The sequence below is a fragment of the Physcomitrium patens genome, chromosome 6, assembly GCF_059467195.1.
Source record: "Physcomitrium patens ecotype Gransden chromosome 6, ASM5946719v1, whole genome shotgun sequence".
Taxonomy (NCBI): Eukaryota; Viridiplantae; Streptophyta; class Bryopsida; order Funariales; family Funariaceae; genus Physcomitrium; species Physcomitrium patens.
In genome coordinates, this window is record NC_143415.1 from 2,798,471 (window position 1) to 2,816,255 (window position 17,785).

Genomic DNA, 17,785 nt, shown 5'->3' on the forward strand with positions numbered 1-17,785 from the left:
TACTATGCAAACCATAATGTGTAATTGTCAAAAGTAATTGGATAAAAGTACACACTTAAGAAAAAAAAACTGTTATCCCTCTATATTGCACTTATCAATGTTTGAATAGCAATTTGCAAATCAAGATAGATTTGAAGCAACAACAACCAAATAAAACAAAAAAGGTTTATTATTTTTTAGGTTTAAAAAGGGTGTTAGTATATATAATAAATCAAATTATATAACACAATTTTATTTTTTATTATTCATTAGCATAGATGATCAAGAAATTTTTACTTTTTTAATTCTAAAAATATACAAAGATATTGTATGCTTCTAAAGTTTAGTATACTTAAGGAATCATGTAACATTATGGTTTACTTTTTTAGTAAACTTTCGGAATTCACTGTTTGTGACTAATATCACCAAATAAATTTTTTTATCATTAATGTATGAAAAAAATTGCACATTTTCTTGCATTATTGTAAGATTTTAGAAATAAAAAAATTCACTACCAGAAGTATCGATGGAGTAGAAATATCTTCACTGCCAGTTTGAGCTGCCACAATGTTGTATTCAAGAAACACAAAACACCAAATTTCCAAAATAATAATAAAAAGTTTTACAAAATCTTTGATTGAAGAAAACCCTAATTGGATGGACACCCTGTATGTGAAAAACATCTTTCAGGAAAAAAAAAACACTACAAAATGTAGTAATTCAAGAATGAAAATCAAATTTTAAACAATTTCATGCTTGAACTTTATTGAATGGAGTGGATCATGACTCAACATTTTTTGTGAACTTAACCCTCAGCTTCAGAAATAAATAGACCGTTCATATAATGAAAATTTGATAAATCAATCAAACAAGTTGAGGCAAAAAAATTTCTTACAAGTATTAATTGAAATTCAACTAAATGAAATCACTAGCACGTGTTTATGATGAGCCTTCTGTGTCTTTATGATGTTACAAACATAAATTACGTGGTTGAAACATCATGTCAGACTTCGCGAGGATCACATTTCTCTAAGCTCACCCCACTTGGATCCTCCTGTGCAGACAAACTTAGAACCCCTCGCCTGCTCCATTCCAACTCAAGTTTATCTCTCACGGTGCTTCCAATTGTTATAGCAAAGACGGCATCGAAACCACCCGCACCGGGAACTCCAGCCAATAGTACTCCGTCCATCTCCATGGTTGCATCTAGCAGAGCTGTTTGAGACGGGGGTTCGATCTGCAGGTTTACAATTGCCAAAAATTACATAACTTTCCGTAGCCTAATCATTTTCTAAATCTTGAACGAATAAATAGTACATCAAAAGAGCTTCCCAGCTTTATTGCCAGAGCATCCTAGGTAGACCTCAATGCAAGCTCAAATCAGGAACTTTACAAACATGAAGGCTCGCATTGCCTATTTAAAAGTAATATCAACACTCACAGTAAAATAGAAAACAGGAAAACATTAAAATAACAAGCATAGAGTCCCAGATGCATCCACTATAATGCAAACAGATTGAGGGAGGCAAAATAAACTCACAGGAACACCCGCTGCTTCTCCCACGTGCCTCAAAAGAGACCGCACCTGAAGGAATGCCTGCCTTGTCTCCAAGAGAGACATCACCACTTCAAGACTTCCTGGTGTGTCACCATGTAATATTTTCCACTGCAAACGGTCTACATAAGATTAGAGAATACTTGAAAGGACAACCTCACATGTTGATCAATTTATACAAGTTGAACTAAACTAAACGATAACAAATGAAGCTTTTCTCAATAACCTTACCATTCCCAAACGTCCTTCAAGATCGCTACTAACCATGTTCTCTACAACGCGCTGACTCGAAACACCCCAGCAACTAGAGCACCTATAGCTAAAGAACACGACTGAAGCTTTGCCAATGAGAAAATGGGAATATATGGGTCAAAAAACCAAGACATTAAAATGTATAGCCGAACAATCACTTGCAACGTTGTACCTTGTCAGCAGAACTGGTGCTACAAGATTCTAAGATATTCTCGTAAAATTTTCCAGACCCAGCTACAGTTTTGAGGTGAAGGAGACCCTTTTCTACACTTAGGTTCGCTTCGGCCAGAGCGTTCCATATAGGAGTAGCTTTCTCAGGGTCCCGCTTACGCCAGGCTTGTACTGCTCCTACCATAGAAGGAGTATGAGAGCCTCCAAATCCAGGTTCTCCAACAACCTATAAGAGTAGACACCATGGAAAAGTTCAACCACCAGAGAAACCAAATTAAAAATCTGAGAGTTGAACGAAGAGGATTTTGTTTGAAATTTGAATACAAAATTTAACAGGATATTCTGTACATAAGTACATCTCTAAAATGAAAAAAAATACAAGGAATCCGAGAGTGAGGTCAAGTACACTCAATGAAAGTAGCTAAGACTTTCGGTTCCATAAAACTGCAATAAAATCTAAAAGTGAAAACTTACCAGCATAAGACCAGGAGGAAGTGCATAAGCCAATCTCTCACCATCCCAGCTTTCAGCTAAAACTTGCTTCATAATTTCCAAAGGCGTAATCAACCTGCCGCTAGCCTGCAAATAGAATGAGTGATTTTGAAGTCATTCAAAATCTTAAAATAGGAAATTATGAAAAATATGGATAAGGAATATGATAACTCGTAAATAGTGGCAGTGCAGTTACCTGAACTGATGACAGGACAGAAGGCGAGAATCTGACATAACGTTGGCTACCGTAAACAGCACAGCTCACATCGAATCCACTGCCTATCTTTCCCTGGGCAGCACAGTGAGCTGCTTGAGCAACAGAATGTACAAGTTCAAGGTCTGTCTCCACATCTTCCTTGGCAGCCCCGTGCAATGGTAGATCAACCCGACCAAAATATTGGAGCAGACTGGCGACTACTGCAGTGGTCATTGCTGCTGACGAACCCAGTCCGGTCTTCGCAACTTCGGGTAGAGCGATTTCGTCTTCTCCTGGCTGGGTGTTGGTTGAGATGGATGAGAACGCAGAAAGTGCAGCAAGACTTGAGCGTGTCAATGGGAGTCCTCGCGCTTCAAGCTACCAACCACAAAACGAAACATAAAGCAAAAAGGACGGAGGGAGAGAGATTAGGCATAGATACTTGCTCAAATAAGATAGATTCTATATATAAACAATCATGAATAGAAATGCCCCAATTCAACACATCAAGACCACAGATAATGAATGAGACTTCAAAATATGAGAAACAATAGCAAATATTCGGTGCAATACCAAAGCGAAAGAGATCATTATGCATCTCACCATAATCAGACGCAATGAATCAAGTGGAACTGTGATATACCTGCCTGCGGAAGGAATAGAAATCATTGCTACCCAAAATTGTAATTTCCAGTCCTGCAAAATGGACCCAACATTGTAAGAAATGAAATAGAAGGGAAGTCCAAATTTGACCACAAAATCATCATCCAGACCAAGAATCATCTGCATTATACCTATACAGCTAAGACACGAAACTACAAAGTGCAATAAGGATAGTTCTAAAGTAGAAAAAAGAGTTTCATGCTGAAGCAGGAGTACAGGGATATTGTCTCAGTACCTTGCAGCAATTGATCCCTAAAATGTTCACGCTCTTCACTGGAAGCTCCAGTAAACCCAGCCTTGGCAGCTGCTACAGAAAGCTGCACTGCTTGTTCCACGAAAGAACTGCTACCTTCACTGCACAATCTCATAAACGAAAGGTTTCTTCACTTTTCTTTCACTACCTAGAAAATATTTTACACCATTCAGGACAATATACGCGAAGACTGCCCTAGAGTTTTAGTGCTCTACATATAGCTTTTGAGCTTTGTTCTGTTTACATCTATACTTTTTTTCTGAAACCCTTACCTCTAGCAAGACCTTTGCCCTGAAAAAGGAAGTTAATAAAATCAAAGGTAATATGTTGCACGGAGTTGCACAAAATTCTCTGAATCTCATAATGACATCAATCACACTGCTGTACGGTTTTTCATGAGCCAGCTTGCGTGAAGGTGTTCTAATGGAACTCAAAGCATGTAAAGAGAGCACCTTGAAACCCGCCGAAGACTAAGATCACGATGAGAGAATTTGTAATCAGTCTCCGTTCCAAGTTGCGGTGAAATAACCTTCACATCAGACCAAGACTGAATAACATCCAACAAAATTAACATGAGAAAATTCCCGGCAACGGACGAGTGCTAGGGCATGGTAAACAATCTAGGGGTTCCAATTATTAGACGAAGTCAGTTAGATGCATGTTGCCAGGTCGACGGCAGGTTTGCGGGTCTGTTGGACACTTTAATTTGTACTAAGTAGGTTCGATCGACTAAAACGCTGAACCCTCAACCCTGACAGTAAAGTGCTTCTTCTACAAGTTGGATTGAGTAAGATGTAAGTCCAGGTCGACCAAGTTGGATTATACAAAGTACTTCTACAAGATGCACACTTTATGAGCTCCTCTACCTCAGAGATTCACCAACCATCTAAAACAGAGCTATTGTTTACAAGTCTTTGAAGAAGGGAAATGCTGCAAGTCACTTCTTGCCCTCTACGCGTACGAAGAATTATCATGGACATTGATGACAAATAGTACAACCCTGGAGTTTACAATGGCAGATGGTCGTCACAAGAAAGCTTAATGGTGTAAACCACATCAAAAACTGCAAAACGAGCTGCACCACTTCATACACATTGTTCCGGATGTCTTTTACATTAAAATCGGCATTCCCTAACTCACCATCAAACACAGTAGTCATAATTTCATCGGCGAGGGCAATGCAGATTTCGCGATTGATGCAAACGCTAATTCTTTCGATAACAACAAAACCAAATAAACGACGAAATTTCAAATGGCAACAACTAACTGACCCGATCGGAAAATACTGCTCCCATTATATCACAGAAGTCATCTCCCAATGAAAGTTGGAAAATTATAAACACGAGAACTCACCCATGACCAGCTGTCGGGAGCCAAGTTTTCATGTATGGGCTTCACGACTGCATAAAATCGAGCCGACGTCGAGACCACCAATCCAGCGTGCGGCTGCTCCAGGACCAAATATGCTCCCGTAATCAACACCTTCCCCGGTGCCGAAACCACTCTGAACCCAACCCAACCAATCAAAAAACCTTTCATCCACCATCTCCTTCGATCGCAGAAAGGCAAAATCGCAAAGTAGAAATCCACGGCAATCAATTGAAGCCACCTAAAACGTAGGCCCATAAGAAGATGGAAAACTGCAGAGAACACGGTGCGGGAGGATTACACAGCGGAATCCATCGCAACAGGCGCAGGGATGAAGGGAGGGAGGGAGAAATGGGCAGAGAGATTGGGGGTGGAGAGAGAAGAGGAGATGAGAGGAGGGATGTGTTTGTGTGTGTGTGTCTGTCTGTCTGTCTGGCTTCAATGTATGATGGATGTCCCAGGAATCTGATACATTGGCATCGCAGAAGAATCAGCCCCCTCCCACCCCCGCTCTCTCGCTTTCTCTCGCATTTGAGAGTGTGGAATGATACACTCTCTCCTCTCTTCGCTACGCTTGTCTCCTCTCTCTCTCGCCTCCGCAGCGCGCCACCCCCCTCCCTCCTGCTCCTCCTGTTCCTCCTCCTCCTCTGTACCCTAGGTAGGTGTGTATGTCTCTACTTCTGTCCTATACGATCATATATACGTGTAGATTTCTTTATTTATTTGTGAGTATTCTCCAATATTCATAGCAAGTTCACATGGATAGTGCCCTCACTCGTTAGGATTTTCCCATTGAGCTGTTATGTTATTTCTTTCTCGAAGGGCCTGAAATGGGACTTCACTTTTTAGATTTGGACTAGGTTTGGAAAGCTTCCGTGTCAAATGCCAAAGGATAAAGGCATGGATGAGGAAACACCTCAAAATCTTCTCTCCTCTTGGAAATGCAAGGATATTGATTGCCTTTTAATCCCTTAATAACTAAAATAAAGCATTTTCAGATTTATATAGCCTCTGACTATGATTTTTCATATTATTTTTCCTTCAAAAAGAATAAAACAAATATCAGCATCACTAAGCTCCATCCATGATTTGAGTATTACTATCTGTAATTGGTCTGGTAAGGATTAAAAATTACAAATTAAAAATTCTCATTTAAACATAACTATTAAATGACATAAAATATATATTTTTTAATTTAGTGCTTTAAATTTTAGTATTATGATTATTTTAGACTTACTATTTTCCACTTTCATCTTATTTAACATTATGTTAATCTCTATCTTAGTTTATTCTTTTCTTTAATTTCTTCTATTGTTTTATTATTATATTATGAATGACGTGTTTAAAATTTCTATTCATGTTTTCAAATAAACCTCTTGTAATTTATATCCTCCACTAATGATTTTATTAATAATTAGTTTGATATTAATATATATATATATATAGTCTCCCTATTCTTCAATTAACATTATTTTGTAACTAGTTAATTATTAATGCAAAAAACATCAACTTTTATATATTTCTTAAAAAATTATTATATATCTATCATATTCAAAAAATAAAAGAAAAATAAACTAATAAAAACATTACAATAATACATACAATAGATATGCATCAATATTTTGGTAACAAAAATTGCCAATGTTATAGATTACTCCATTATATTATTAAATAAAGAATATATTTTATTAAAATAACTAATAACTTAATATATTTATAAAAAAATTACAAGCAAAGAAAATCAAAAGAATTAAGTTAAGATAATAAGTAATTAAAAATAATTTTTATTCAGAAAAATAAAAATAAAAATTTAATAATAATGATAAATATAAAAATAATATTTAAATTTTATACTATATTTAATATTTAAAAATAGAACCAAAAATTAATCAAAATAAAATAATTTTAAAGCATGTTATTTTTATATGAAAAATTAAAACTGAATACAACAAACAATTATTTTAAAAAAATATAATGAAAGCATTAAACTTAATTGATCCTCAGAGTATCTTACCTTATTGACACTTCTAAAAAAATAACGAAAGTATTAAACTTAATTGACTTTTAGAGTATCTTACTCAGTTGACACCTCCAAGACTTCCATCTTCACTTAATCTCTAATCTCAACCATGTTAGCATCTTGTTTAGCTACTTAAGATCGATCTAGTCTCTATCACACCAATCAACTCAACAAGGTGGATTATAGCTCCAAAATTTAGCTACTTTAATAATCAACTCAATTTTAGAACCATAACTAACTACAGTCTTGACACATACAAGTCCACAGACTGTAAAGAAAAAAAAATGAAGAAATTAATACAAACAATAATCTCAATGATTAAAATTGGATAATTTGCTGATCCAACTTTAATAAGAAATGGAGCTTGTATAAATATAGATTATCAATACACAAGAAGTTATAACTTTTCTTGAATTCAAAAACTAATACCTAATTAGTTATTGAAACAAAAAGGCAATCCAACAAAATAGAATTCAAATTAAGGAATATTTTGTCTACTATCAAGCAAGAAGTTTCAATATTATAGATAGTTAGATTGAAACTGAACAATTTTGCTAGTAGAAAAATTATACATCAATAAAAATTGCAACATATATGATTATTTATGTATTTTCAAAATAGGATCAAATAATTTAATACTTCAACTATTTAGAAGTTTAAGAATAGAAGAAATCCTTTTGAAAAAATCAGGCTAGAATGAATTCTATATTAAAATATTTACTAATCTTAACAACATTAAAAAAACATCTGCTGCCTACTACGAACAAAAAATCGTTTTAGACTCAACCACATACAAGCAATCTTTTGTATTTAAACAAGGATGATATTTTTTTTTTAAAGAAGTTTCAAAAAAACAAGAGTTTTTTTGGCCTCCTTGAGTGGAGCTTATATGATTAGCTTCTTTTCTAAATCAGATGTCTAACATATTTTCTAAAATCTTATTCATCCTAGAGTTCTAAAATCTAAATTTAAATCTAAAATCTAAATCTAAATTTAATTTTTTTCATTCCCATCCAATCTTAATCTTATCTTTGTTTTGATTTAGTTAAATATTATATTTCTTGTTGGTTTTTCATTAGACCAATTTTATATACTATCTATCTAATACATTACCATAGTAGTTTCTTATCAATAGTTAATATATTATATTCGTATTTGATCCAAACATGATTGATTATATATTTAAAAATTTTAATTACTTAACTTGTTTCCGTGTTAATAATAAGTATATATTTTATCTTTCTTCTTTCAAACATATATAAAGTCAGTTTAGAAACATCAAAGATTGAAAGAAGAGCTAAGTATATTTTTATTAATAAAAAAAAAACAAAAACAAACACAAACACAATTTGTACCACATCTACTCATATATACACACTATATACCTACACCATTAAGTGATTAAACCTCAATATTTATCCTAAGGCTAATTTAATCTATAAATTGTAACTTGGCTCTTTTTTTATATTAAATGAAATCCTATCAATACTTAGGCAATTAAATCATTTAGAAATGACGACTCTTAATTCAATCATACACTACTTGAGACTCACCTCCAACTATCGAGAGTGAGATTCTTTGAAAGCTTTATCATTTGTAGAAACATGTTTTTTCTAATTAATTTAAATAAATAAAAAATAGAACCAAAAGCAAGAAGATAGTTGAATAAAGAGAAGTACATATAGATAGAAATAGGAAAGTTAGGCCTTACTAGTTAGACATGTCTTGCAAAAGTTGGACACATGTCAAATAACCTATAAAATGTTGCCATGTAGCTCCCTAATTAGATAATATATGTAGAGGGTAGAGTAAGGTATTCTTTATTCTTGTCAATGTCTTTCTTATGATCATGTCTTAGTTCAAGAATCTTTAATTTCATTGTAATTAGTAATAATGATTCTAATTATATTTTACATCTATCTTTAACTTGTATATTTTCTTATTTGAATGTCACTATAGTATATTATTTCTTTAGATTTTTTTTATAAATCATATCTTAAATACAACCTCACAATCAATTATAATAAAAGATTTCAAAGATTCATGATATTTTAAGAAAATATCACAATTAAATTTTTAAAAAGATGAGATTGATACAAAGGTGAATACAAAAGCTAAAGATAGAATAAAAAGAAGATTGAAGTAAAAGTCTCTACTTCAAACACCAACAATATTGACACTATTTTAGGAATTTTTTCTATCTAAGAAACTAGCTTACCTAGATTTTAAAGATGAGAAATCTCATCCTTGTCAAAACTATCATTCATGACTTAGAAAGCAAGAAAAGTATTGGAACCACATATTGAATGATATTTGAAGTAAATCATAGTAATATAATGGGTAATATAATGGATAGACTATCAAAATAGTTAAGAGTCATTTTAGACATAATACATTCTTTTAAAAAAATTGACAATTAATAGGTGGAGTAGATTTCAAGTAATGTAGTTTAAAATGAGTTAGAATAATATATAATAATATAATTTTATCTTTTATTAAAAAAATAAACAAAATAGCAATGGATAGATTAGAATTAATATTAGAATAAATATTGAGATGTAATACATTAATAATATAGATATATAGAAGTATTTGTATATTTTGATGTATAATGTATATTCATGAATAAACTTGATGTACATTATATTTCTTGTTCATATTGATTAAAACACACTTACCATTTTTATTAGTCTATTACACTTTTAAAGTGACTTGATGTATGCTTGAGAAATAATAAATTAAATATATATCTATCTTATTGAATTAATATATATAATAGTGCTATGTTTTAATAAAATCACTTAAAATAATCTTAGATTGATACCCACAAAAGATTGGTTGTGAATTAGGATCCAAACTACACTCTTAATTATAAAACCATGCACCTACAGCAAATGAGATTTTGTTTTATTAATAAAAGAGTAAAGTTAGAGAACAAATTTGATAAGATTTTTTAAATCATTAGTTTTAAGGAATTTATATAAACAATGACTTTGTAAGAGCTTTGCCAATTTGAAATTATTTTAGGTGATTCTTTTGTGGAAAAAAAAATTATGTTTTAGTAAAAAATATACATTTTGTAACAAATTTTTATATAAAAATATCCAAATTTATGAAAATAATTGTATTAGATTTATATTATGTAATTAAAATTAATCAAATGATTTAATAAAAATATTTTGAAATTTAAGTGAGTTGGAATCTTGAAAATTGGACTTTGAAGGTTGTTAAAGGAAAATGGCTAATATTTGAGAAAATTAGGAATATTTTCTTTTTATTTTTAATTTTATTTTTTTTCAAAAAAATTATATTTTTTTTCAATAAGTAGATTAAAAGGTGTAAAAAAATAAAATCAAGATTAGATACTAAAAAAATAATTATCAATGTTTAAATTTTATTATAAAATTTATTTAAAATTTAATTAAGAGTTATTAGAATTTGCATATGGTTTGGTTAGAATATGATTAATATTTTAAAATTTTTCTTAAAATTTGGTAAAAATTTGATAAGATTTTTTAAGGAATTATCAAGATTTTGATTAAAATTTAATTAGAGATTATTTAGAATTAATTTAAGATACTTTTAGAATTGATTAGAATTCAATTAAAATTCTTTAAAGATTTTTAATGATATTTTTAGAATTCTTTAAAAAAAAATAGGATTTATTAGAATTTTTTTGGAATTTCATTAGGATTATTAAAAAATAAATCTTTAATCAATCTTATAATAGATTGAAATTATAATATTTATTAATTTAATTATAAATTTTAATCCAAAATTTACACACCTTTAAATTACTAAGTTGAAAATAAGTAAAAATAATTTGAAAAATATTAAATTTATCAAATAAAAGATAAATCCTATAATCTGCTTGGATATTGACTAATTTTCTTTTCCAACCTTGAGGCTAATTTTTTAGCACTAATATCTCTTAATTTTATTTTCTAATAGCTCTTAAATATTTTTACAATTTTTAAAGATAAAATCAACTACTAATATGCAAATATTTATATCAATCCAATATGCAGATTACTGCAAATCTTAGAAATCCTTATTAATCATCTAAATTCTAATTCTTAAAAATCCAATACTTTTAAATTTCAAAAACCTTCAAATAAATTATTTAATCAAATTCAAACTTAAAAAATAAATTCAACACAACAATAACTACTCAACTACAAAATCTCACATACAAATTATTTACTAATTTTATAAAAAATTCAAAGCATAAATTCTTTCTATTTCTAAAAAATCCAAAGTCACTCCAAAACAATCATGACTTTGTAAAGCCTTTAAAAATAGAAATTACTCAAAAATAATGCCCAAAAAATGTTTTTATAGTCTAATTTTAAATCTTATTTTTCAATCAACTTAAGATTCTCAAAATTCTCAAGAATATGTGGTTTAGTGGCTTATGGTCTAATTTTGATTTTTTTTATAATTGATCTTTTTCAAATATCAATTCTTAATTTTTTAGAGTAATTTTTGCTATAAATTAGTCTCAATTTTTTATTATATAAATAAAAATTGTTATATACAATACATTAAGTATTACAAACTAATCTCAAAGTATGTAATTTAAATCAAATGCAAATACATATCCAATACACTTTCAATTCCTCCCTCCCTCCGTCCCTCTCCCCTCCTATCTTAAATTAATTAAGAGACCTTCTTGTATCAAAGATATGAATATCAGAGAACTAAAAGATCAATACACTCTTGTGTCAATTAAAGATAATATAATATTAAACTAAAATGGCTATTGTCAAAGATAAAAAGACTAAAAAATCTTAAAATAAGACCAAAGATTAGAAAGACATTGATAAGACTAAAAAAAGCTTTGTTCTCACTTCCATATATACTATTTAATTAGGAGCTACATGAAAATTTTCTTTAAGACCTCCAATATGTATTGTCTTTGCAATATACATGTCTTAACTTATAAGTCAAGTTTCTTATATGTGCAGTACATTATTAACTTATATCACAAGCTACCAATACAAGCAATATGTGGCTAATTTTTTGGTCAAGTTTTTAACTTATTAATCAACTACAAATATGTACAAAGTCAAATACGTATCTTTGAAGTTTCTAAAAAGCTTTGCTATAAGATAATAATAAATCTACCTATATTTGTCTTCTATCTAACACTTCTTATTTAGATAAATATATATATTTATGATATCTAGTCAACTAGGATCATAAAATACATGTATTATAAATAGAAGCATATCATAAAGTATCACCATGTTGAGCAATAGATAAATTCTCTATAGCCATAGTTATAACTTATTTAAAGAATTTTATTCAATTATACAGATATTGAGCTAAAATATTAGAATTATCGAGATCTATAATTTGAGCTAGCTTTTCATCTATTGATCTAGGTAGAATTGGCTCTTATTTATATAAAAACTAGTAAAAACTATAAGAAATCAAAGATGCTTGTTTATTAAAGCTATAATCCATTGCAATCTACAACAATATTAAGATTCAATCACAATGGTTGCTATGAAGTAATCCATATTTTTATAAATTATGATTTGATAATCTAAGAAACTTATTTCATTTAGCCATCTACCTTTAGATGATTTTTAGACATAATACAATGATTTATTAAAGATTTTGTATATAAAGCTTCAAACATCGCAAGAAACTTTTTTCTTTGATCTATTAAGATCTTAGCAAATACTCCAAAATGTGCCAAAATTCAATCAAGAAAAGCCATAGCTGCCAATTCTAAAGAATTTTGCAGTAAAACCACACATTCAATCCACTTGCTAAAATGTTCTACTATCACCAACATATATTTAATCTTACATGAGATAACAATAAGTAATCCAACAAAGTCCAAAGATCAATGATAACACAAATCTATAATAGGTAATGGCTTCAATTAAGGTGATAAGGTGTTAAAGCTTAATCTAAATTGATTACCTATTTCACATTGAGAAATATAAATGGCTACTTATTGATACATACTATACCAATATTGATTGCGTAACATAAAATGTGTCCTAGATATCTAAAAATATCTAAATTCCTTATATACTTATTATATTGAAAAAGCTCTTTAATCTAATCTTAAAATTATGTGCTTAATTCTACCAACCCATATACAAAATAAAAAATTATTCTTTCAACAAAATCTTCTTATTTGGTGATTAATCCTATCTCTTTTCATATTGGAAATAACTAAAGAAAATATTCTTTTTTAAAGTTTATGCAAGATTGTAAGATCTTTTCACACATCGCTAATTACTTGATTCTTGTTCAATTCTTTTGAATTTAAATCAAGAATCATGATTATAAAATCTAATATTAAAGTCAAGTATGTAGCTATATGTCATCCAAGGATTGCATCTTGATCACAATCTCTATACCACCAAGCTTTAATTAAGTCTTATTTTGAAGGACATGGATTACAAAAAAGTCCATTGACAATCAAATTGATAATGTATGCTCAATGCACAACCTCAAAGTTGTATTTTTGAAGCAACAAAACCCATCTTGTAAGCTTGCTAATAAGCTTGTTTAACTCTATAAGCGACTTTAAAGGTTGATGGTTAATTATCAATATCAAGTATTGGCTATATAAATAAGGTCAAAAAAAGCAATGATCTAAACTACTACCAAAGCTTCTTCTTCACAAGGTGAGTAATTTGACTCTACATTATTATTATTTTAAAAAAAAAATGCAATAATATATTTTCATCCTATATCATCCTTCTATGTCAAGATTGCTTCTAATCCTACTACACTCCAATCTATGTATATTTAAAAAGGTCTATTAATATTTAGACATTGAAGTACTAGAATTGAATCCAAATTTTACTTCAATGTATTGAATACATGTTGTTACTTACGACCTTAAGTCCATGGCTAATTTTTACCTAAGAAAATAGTTAAAGGCTTGGCAATGATACTAAAGTTTTTAATAAGTCTTTGGAAGTAGTTTGTCAACCCTAAAAAAAGCTCAAAGTTATAAAACATTACTTGATGTCAAGATTTTTTGCAAAGCATCAACTTTTATTTGTTGTATGCCAAAACCTCTTGGAATAATTATGTGATCTAGATATGGTTACCATTCATGGACGAATTAACACTTTTTATAATACAAGAGCAATCTCCATTGCCATAATTAATTAAATATTATTTATAAATACTTCATATGATCTTATAGAATGGTACTAAAAATAATAACATCATTAATATAGCATCTAGAAAATGACAAGGAAAATAAAACTTAGCCAATCATCCATTGAAACTTAGCCAATGCGTTTTTAAGTCCAAACAAAAGGAATTTCTAGTCAAAGACTTGATTTTTGTTATCTTGATCAACTTTTTAAAATGTTGTCTCTACTTGATCTTCAACAAGTAATGGTAATTGGTGATAATCAAATATTAAATCTAAAGTACTAAATACTTAAGAGAATCCTACTACATCAAATAATTCTTTTAGTATTGGTATTGGACATCAATTAGACTTAATCTTATAATTAATTGGATGGTAGTTTCTATACATCTGCTTCTTTGTTCAATTGCCGAAAATATATTTTTTAAAAAAAGATGACTATAGTACAAGCATACTCACCATTAGAAAGTTCAATCAAGCCTATAGCTAATGACCCTTAGAAACAAACTCAAACACAAGTTTTTTCTGAGGCATTAAGCTTGTAATAAGATTAGATGATTATCTTGTAATTGGATGTGAATAGATTTACTTTTATTACTTTTAAGATCTTCAAGATTAAACAAAAAAAAATTGTAATATAAGTCGAAAAAAGCCCATAATTTTTATACTTATGCCCTCAACATTTCTACTACTTATTTATGTGCAATCCTAATATGTACATAAATGTACTATCTAGCACTAAGTCTAGCCTCTAATATTAATGCCAAACTTGTATTAATACTTACAAAGAATTTGACAAGGATAATACCCTCATTTGTTAGATGTCAATGAATAAGTTGAGCAAATATAGTTAAGAATAAAGAGTTTGGTATCTTTAATATTTTCAATAAAGATATAATTTCTTTACATTGATAAGAAAGTTTTATACATATTTTCTAAAGAAGAGATGAATCCTTGCAATATCTTATATAAATTTCTAAAGAAAATAGATTATTTGGTCTTAGAGAATGGAACATGAATGCTAATGTATCTTTTAATAAAATTTCTCCATAAGATAAGTGAGATACCAATGCACTACAATCAAATGAGGTTTTATGTAAAATAATCATAGCAATTGTTGCAAATGTGACTAGAATGAATTCTTTCTTCCCATCATCAATTGACCATTCTAATCAAATCCATGCTTCTTCTATCTAATTATCTAGGTCAAAACCAAATGAATAAAGGACCTAAAATATCATAGTTGGTGGCACTTGTTAATACACACTTTAGAGATAAGTGTGAATAGAATAGTCTAAATCTAATGCAAAATATTAAATGCAAGGATTCTTTGGTATAACTGATAATTTACTCAATCTTCTTTATTAAAATAAGAATGGTAAATGGATAAGGTTTCAAGTCTGTAAAAGTGAGACCTAATTCTTAAGCAAGCCCCTTATCTATTATAATTAATTGAGCCTCAAAATCCAGCATAACATGCAAAAATATAGCACAAGTGGTATTGCTACTAGTATAACTAATAACAATCATGTTGTTGTTGTTGACTAATGGTACAATTCTTTGGTACAAATTTTGATGTTTTTAAGCACGTCTAGTTATAACATCAGGTAAAAATGCTACTTCTATAGCTAATGGCACCTCACTTGAAGGATTTATGTTTGCTACCTTTAAATAATCTTTATCAAATATGGCAATAGCTTCAATTATAAGCTTTTCTTGTAATTTTGATAAATATTTTTTTATTAAAGGCTTTGTAATTATTTGAGCCTTTTATGGTAATAGCATAGATACTTTGCCTTCTAACATTTTATTAGCCAATTGAAAGATCCATGCTCGTTTAAATTATGAAGTCAACAAATCAATATTAGAAAATATGAATATATTCAATATTTTATAAGCCAAATTATGCAATGTGTATTTAACACTAATATCTTTATCTTGCATTGAAGTTGAAAAAGAAGGCTTTGCCATAGAATTAATATCTGCAAGGCCAAAAGATAAAAGCAATGGCACATGAGTATTAAAATCTCTATGGTTGCTTAGATGGCCAAATAAAGTTTATAGTACCTCACTTATTATAGGTGCCATATTCTTAGTTGTAGTTTGGATACATGTAACAATTACAACCAACATTTGTCTTGATGTATCCAACATATAATTTTTTTTTTGAAGAACTCATTCTCTCTCTAGAAGTTACATGAGATCTGATGACTTAGCCTAATAAAACCACACTATTAAATCTCTTCTCTGATTTAACAATTTTAGCTTAAAAAGTTTTTTTTTTTTTTTTTTTTTTTTTTTTTTTTTTAAAGCAGGCCATTTATGTGTATGTAATATGAAGTAAATATCTTTGTTTTGATTAAGCTTATCATAATGAATATACTTTAATTTCTTTTTTTAGAATTATTTTTTATTTTAGCTATTTTCACTTTTGGCTTAAATTTTTCAATGTATAAGACTTCCTTCTTCTTCAAATATTTGAAATCATTCTTTACATGACCAAATTTATTATACCTTTAATAATCCATAGTTCTTTTAGGTTGAATTTTTACCAAGCTACTTGTTGCAATTGCAAGCTTCTTGGACTTGGATACATCCATCATCTAAGCTATCATATCATTAGCATTATGTTGATAAATTGTGTTATTGTATTTCTCAATTTCAGCAAATATTTGTGCCAAAATTGCCTTACAGTCATAATTGAGAATAATTCTTAATATGGCTAAATTCAAAAATCTTTTTTCAATCTTAGATAAGAAAATCTTAATAAGTCGGCTTTCAGCAAACACATCTCTTAATTCTACTACAAATCTAGCAAAATAAGTATACATAGTATGTGAAGTGTTTTTTTTTTTTTGAAAGACTTGAATATGTTTTATTTAATCAGATCTAAAACCTTCATATTCTTACTCTAAGTATTTGTTAAGAATTTAAAAAGACTAAAATTAAAATAAAATAAAATTATTTCTAAGATCTAAGATCTTTTTAATCTACAACAATATAAATCTTGTCAGAATATAGGATAGTATAGACTAGAACAAAATTAAGCAAAACTAAATAGAATAGAATATAAAAAATAAAAGAATATAGAATAGAATTAAATAAAAAGTTACAAAATCAAAATTTATTAAGAAAAAGAAATTGAAGCCATACTCAACTAAATATCCAAATATCCAAATAAACTAGTCCTATTTATACTTTATCCCACTATCTTGAAACTTTTTAAAATGTTCTTAATGGTTGATACCACCTAGATAACCAATTTAAGCCCTCTAAAATGTTCCATGGTAGATCCCATATAGACCACCAACCTAGCTTTAATTCTAGAAATTTCTAAAAACTTTTCAAATATAGCTCCAACTATCTATTTTTATATATCAATAATATAAATATCTTATCTATATCCTATTATAATTAATTTCCCTCTATCAATACAAAACATCCTTGTGTTTGCTCCCGATGGTATTTCCAAATTGTTTCTTGACAATTGGTGAGGTTCTATGCAAGTTTTTATGTTCCATCAAGGATGGGATAATCTTTTTAGAAAACTTTGTACTAAAGTTGTCAACGTCTATTGCCATGGCAAAGGTAGTGATGTTCCAAAATATTGTCTACTTCATACTCTTATTAGTCATCAATCACAACCAATGGTGGTTGTAGTGGTTGGTGTCGATCTAAAAAGAGTCTTAGCTCAATATGAA

General features: G+C 29.4%; 1 protein-coding gene across 2 annotated transcripts; it reads right to left on the reverse strand.

Annotated features, from left to right (window-relative positions):
* Positions 1-706: 706 nt before the first annotated feature.
* LOC112283074 (phosphomevalonate kinase, peroxisomal) lies at positions 707-5,665 on the reverse strand. Of its 2 annotated transcripts, XM_024521348.3 has the most exons (10): positions 5,231-5,665; positions 4,915-5,065; positions 4,014-4,108; positions 3,544-3,662; positions 3,289-3,341; positions 2,646-3,023; positions 2,432-2,536; positions 1,959-2,183; positions 1,520-1,645; positions 707-1,216 (listed from the first exon to the last, which is right to left on the reverse strand). In XM_024521348.3, exons 1-10 carry the CDS (start codon positions 5,242-5,244, stop codon positions 983-985), a joined length of 1,500 nt encoding a protein of 499 aa, XP_024377116.1. In that variant the 5' UTR covers positions 5,245-5,665; the 3' UTR covers positions 707-982. The 2 variants fall into 2 exon arrangements, with proteins under 2 accessions (XP_024377116.1, XP_090107041.1); XM_090250915.1 differs by lacking the exon at positions 4,014-4,108 and having other exon boundaries at positions 5,231-5,466.
* Between the last annotated feature and the right edge of the window lie 12,120 nt (positions 5,666-17,785).